Here is a 5420-nt window from a genome sequence, read left to right as displayed (position 1 = left end):
AAAAAAAATAAAAGAGAAAAAGTGATGTGGCAGTGGGTTCAGTGGGTTGGGAGGGAATGACTCCCTCCTCCCTAATTAGCAGACCACATCTAATATTAGAACAATAGGAGCAAGTTCCATCACTAGAGTCATTCTTTGATATTTTTATAATTACAACATAAAAGCCAGATAAAAGATTGCATCGCGATACCTCTTTAATAAAAAGAGAAAGTAATATATTAGTAAACCGATATTTCGAACTTATCTTCATGATTCAGATGAAAAAGCACACACATTTGATTCTACTATATTTAGATAAATCCTATAGATGTGCAATTGAAAGGTTTGTTTGTTAATTTGAAAAAAAAACAAATGACACTTTTTTCAAAGATGTACAACTTGCAGATTTTCTGCCAAATTCAATCGCTATAAAGTTGAAGAAATTTCAAGTATATATGTTTCTTCACTCTTCGCACGATTATCTTGAATTTGTTTTTTTTTTAAGGAAATTTGCTTTGTTTATTTTCTGGTATTCCCATTTTAATGATTATAATATAGGATAAAACTTATATGGCCTTATGATATCACCTCGCTCGAGGAAATGTGAAACTACAACATCATTTAAGAACAAGCAAGTGTATAGAATTTGTGCTTACTGCTTAACATATCCAAATAGAGAAAAAAAAAACCTTCAGGTTCACCTGTATCTCTTAAAATTACACAGAAAGGTAACATACTTCATTTAAGTTACACCCCCTCATAATATTATCTACTATAAGAACCAGGTGTTACACATGAAACTAGTAGCACATTGCTAAAAATAGTAAAAATAGTGTTATAGTTATGTAAGAAACAGTGAAATTGAGGTGTCTTGCTATTATGTGCAAAGAAAGGATTTGAAATCAATGATGTTGCTATTTCTTGTGTTAAATGTGAGAAATATACAAACTACATTTGTATTTCTCGCATTTACACTACAAGGAAATTAGGAATTAACGGCGAAAAAAGTCGCCGGTTAAGGGTCGAAAAGTCGCCGCTAAAGCTAATAGTGGCGACACGTCGCCGGTAAAGAGTCGCCGCTACTACGTCGTCGCTATTGATCTGATTGTCGCCGCTAATAATTCTTGTCGCTGCTAAAGAGAATGTCGCCGGTAATAACGTTTTTCATTTTTTTTTATATATTTGCGATTTTGGGTATAATTTATTCCAAATATTGTTATAATTAATTCTATACCAAAAATTACATAACAACATCAAATTAAATACCAAATACTCTTATAATTAATTTAATACCAAAATAAAACAACCAAAAGTTTGATAATTCTAACAAGTAGCAAAGTAAGTTTTACAATTCTAACAAATAGCAAAGTGTGACAAGTATAACATACAAATAAAGCTCCTCCCTACATATCATCATCTTCGTTCCCATAATTTCCTCATTTATTATTTTGTGATTGAAAAAACGAATAAAGCTCCTCCCTACATGTCGGGTCGTTGAGCAATGCCCGAAGATTTTCCAACTACATAATAAATAACAACATATATAAATTATAAGTTAAATTTTCCAACTAGGGACGAAAACACAATTACCAAATCCACATGCATTTTATGACGCTAAAGTACATTGCTATTTTTAACACAATTAGCAAATACTCACCAAAAACCAAAATGACCAAATCAACATACATTTTATGATGCCAAACTACATTTTTATTTTTAAAGTAAGCCAAATAACCAAAGTACATTGTTATTTATTGCACTTGGGACAAAAACCCAATTACCAAACCTTTTAGCAAATAATCACCACAAAACCAAAATGACCAAATCAACATGCATTTTATGATACCAAAGTACATCGCTATTTTTAAACTAAGACAAAAAACCAAAATACATTGCTATTTGTTGCACTTGGGACAAAAAACTAATTACCAAAGCATTTAGAAAATAATCACCACCAACAAAAATTACCAACTCAACATGCATTTATTGAAATTAAATAATCTTGTTTTACCTGTGATGGTTGTGATGATTGTGGTGGTGGTTGTGACGGCTGTGAAATCGGTGGGAAAACAGAAGGTTTACGGCCGATGCCTCTGATATGACCACGTCGTACTCCTAATACTTTCTAAAAAGCGGCTCTTTCTTGAGTGGGTGTTAACTCACTTTCACCTTCAGTTTGTTCTAAGAGCTCTTCGACTAACCGATTCTGTAATTCCCAAAAGTGAGTAACAATTAAGTATAAATAAACACTTAATTATATAATAAAAGTATAATTAATTACTTACATATTGTTGTTCCGCCTCGGTTTGCCCTTATTCTGTAATATCGCTCTTTCAAGCTTTATATTTTTGGCTTTGCCTCGGACTTTCGTACGTGCACGTTGCTCAACTACAAATGTACTTAGAAATTATTAGAAATGGTATTTAATTTATAATAACTGAATAAAAATAGTAAATAAAAATTCATAATAAAACTTACGGTCCTGCTCATGATGACCAACACCTCTACCATCTGGGAAAGGTGGGTCCTCAGCTCCATCACCCCCATGTCCACGGCCCATAACAGCAGCCATGGTATACACAAACAAAAGACAAATTGACAACATTTCCTGAAAAATTATAAGATATACAGATACAAATTTTATTACAATTCACATTAGATAGAAATAAACATTTACATAGGTATTTAGACCAACTACACATAATTTCACATAATAACAACATACTTCTACCAAATACACATATACCACATATACATCAAACACACATACATTGACATATATACACCAAATTTATAGAGATTCACATACAAATATCAAATATACATACATATGACAATTTTCAAATAATTGAGACAACTACACATATTTTGCAATTAAACTAAAATTTCACAATAAATAGAAGTAAAGAGAACCTGTGGTGGCGGAAAGCAATGAAAATGGTCCAGTGGTGGCAGTAGTCGCGGGTGGTGGTCGGGAACGTAGTAACACAATCAACAAAACTGAAATTGACAATTTTTTACAATTAATCACTCCAATAAGCTTAAAATCGATGTTAGAAGAGAAAAGGGACCGAAAATTGACCTGGAAATAGCTTGGTGTCGCCGGAAAAAGCTTGGTGTCGTCGGAAAAGCTTGGTCCTCAGCGGAAAATCTTTCTCCACCGGTGGTATATTCTTTGTGGACTATTTCACACACCCAAAATTGATAATTCTCACTGGTATCCCACAATAATCGGCGAAGTAAGATGCAGACGAGAGAAGAGAAAGAGGCGAAGGAAGTGAAACAGAAAGAGCAAAAGGAAAAAGATCGAGTTTTTTGGGGTTAACTGCGTCGGCCTTTAGCGGCGACACCTTTACCGGCGACAAATTGGATCTTTAGCGGCGACTTTTTTGGATCTTTAGCGCGTCATTTTTTGGATCTTTACCGCGTCATTTTTTTATCTTTAGCGGCGACGTTTTTGGATCTTTAGCGGCGACAAAAGTCGCCGGTATTTCCTTTATGCGTTCCACGGGCACTCTAGCCGTTGGATTAGAACGACGATCGGACGATTCGTGTTTGCCAGAACGTCAAAGAGCGGATCGGTGTCGTTCAGCCTTTAGCGGCGACACCAATAGCGGCGACATATGCCTTTAGCGGCGACTTTTTAATTTGTCGCCGCTAAAGCTCCATGTCGCCGCTATTGATGTCGCCGCTAAAGGCTCTGTTACTTGTAGTGTTAATTTTTTGGACCCCACCATTTTGACTTAAATACAAAAAATAAGCAAAGTAAAAAACTCAATTATAGTATTGTGTGATGGTTTTTTGGCAGCCTACCTATTGTTTATGGTTTACCATTTTTTTTTCTTTTGTTGTGCGAATATACTCCTCCTCACTTGATGCATATTGGTGAGATTCTGTCATTTTCTTAAATGACTCCTTCCCAATTGTGGCGATCAACCCTTCTTTTGCTTAAATGTCACCTTGATGATAATTTAAGAAAATACGAATAAATAAAGTACATTGCTATTATTTAAAAGATTGACACGGTTTATGACTGCATTGATGTTGAAGATGATTGAAATGTTGATTATGAAAAGCAATATCTAAGATTACCCCAGGACAGTAGTAATGTATAAGATGCAATAATGTGTCCGTTAATAAGGATCATTCCAAAAACTTTTCATATTCGTACAAAGAAAATAAATAATTTGATATTCATTTGAAAGAAGAAGTCTGCAAGAAAAGAGGAGATGCCTCCTCACAAGCAGTCCCTATGTGAAACAACTCAAGGGTTTCCACATACGCATCCATGTCAACCAAGGAAGAAGCATCATTGAAGCCGGCTAGTCTTGATAGTGCCCCTGTCTTAGGAGTGTAAACATGGAATTTTTTCAATAAAACATCGAGCAACAAATCACCATTGTTGGTCAGTTCCAACACTTTCCTTAATTCTGCTCCATCTTCTGTTTTCAATTTAGAAACCACAGACCAAGAATCATTAGCCTCTCCCCTCACCCAAATCCAACTATCGTTAGAAACACTAGAAATCACAGCCAGAGAACCATGGATGGTTGCTAGTTCTTGAGTTTTCCAACCGGGTTTTGGCAAATCAATCATCCCAAAAACATGACTGCTCAAATCGAATGTCATTATATAACCAAGTTTTATGTAATTTGAATTAGTAGAATAACGTTCGACCACCCAATGCAATACCCCATTGAGATAACGTGCCCTTGATAACACTTTAAAATACAAAGGCGTAGGGGAATCAATCGGATGCCAAGCGCCTGTCTTCATGGCGTATACAAATGAACTTTCTAAAATTCTTGTATTTCCATATGCAGGAATACTCACAACCTTGTTATCATCAGTCATTGGGTCGAATCCAAGCCCGATCGCAGAGCATCTCCGAAGAGGACAATCAGGCAGGGTTAGTTGATGCATGATTGAATGGTTCCATAGACTAATTACACCATTTCCACAATGTGGAAAAGTTGCCTCCAAAATTAGCAAGTGACAAATAGTTCAGGGGTTATTTCTGTAACTTATCATTTACTATTCATAGTTTGACTATGAATAGTAATATAAGTGTGAAATTGAAAATGAGAATGGACGGTGAGTTACATGTGGTGCGCCTAACTTCTTCTTCGCCTACAATTATGGACGGCTTTTTTTTTTCTTTTCATATTGATATGGCCTCTTCTTCCTTCCTTTTCATATGTTCTCTTTTGGCTATAAATAGCCTAAGCCAGAAGGCTTGAAAAAAAAAACCCACGAACCAAATCAATATATATATATATATATATATATATATATATATATATATATATATATATATATATATATATATATATATATATATATATATATATATATATATATATATATATATATATATATATTGATACACCACCGTATATTTTAGCTCTCCCACTCTATTTGTAATCTCTTTCATAATCCCT

At 34.5% G+C, this 5420-nt stretch overlaps 1 protein-coding gene across 1 annotated transcript; it reads right to left on the bottom strand.

The window, feature by feature from the left end:
* Positions 1-4173: 4173 nt before the first annotated feature.
* On the bottom strand, positions 4174-4902 carry LOC145163888 (F-box/kelch-repeat protein At3g06240-like). The gene has a single exon (XM_079082637.1). The coding sequence runs from the start codon at positions 4900-4902 to the stop codon at positions 4174-4176; it is 729 nt and encodes a 242-aa protein (XP_078938763.1).
* Positions 4903-5420: the final 518 nt, after the last annotated feature.

This window comes from Lactuca virosa, chromosome 3 (genome assembly GCF_052849685.1).
Source record: "Lactuca virosa cultivar CGN04683 chromosome 3, Lactuca_virosa_CGN04683_v6, whole genome shotgun sequence".
Lineage (NCBI taxonomy): Eukaryota > Viridiplantae > Streptophyta > Magnoliopsida > Asterales > Asteraceae > Lactuca > Lactuca virosa.
The sequence above is the reverse complement of the archived record's forward strand: the minus strand, read 5'-3'. Positions and strand labels throughout refer to the sequence as shown.

Excerpts from the sequence above, each read along its gene's own strand:
- LOC145163888 (XM_079082637.1), bottom strand. The coding sequence starts at position 4,902 with ATGCATCAACTAACCCTGCCTGATTGTCCTCTTCGGAGATGCTCTGCG.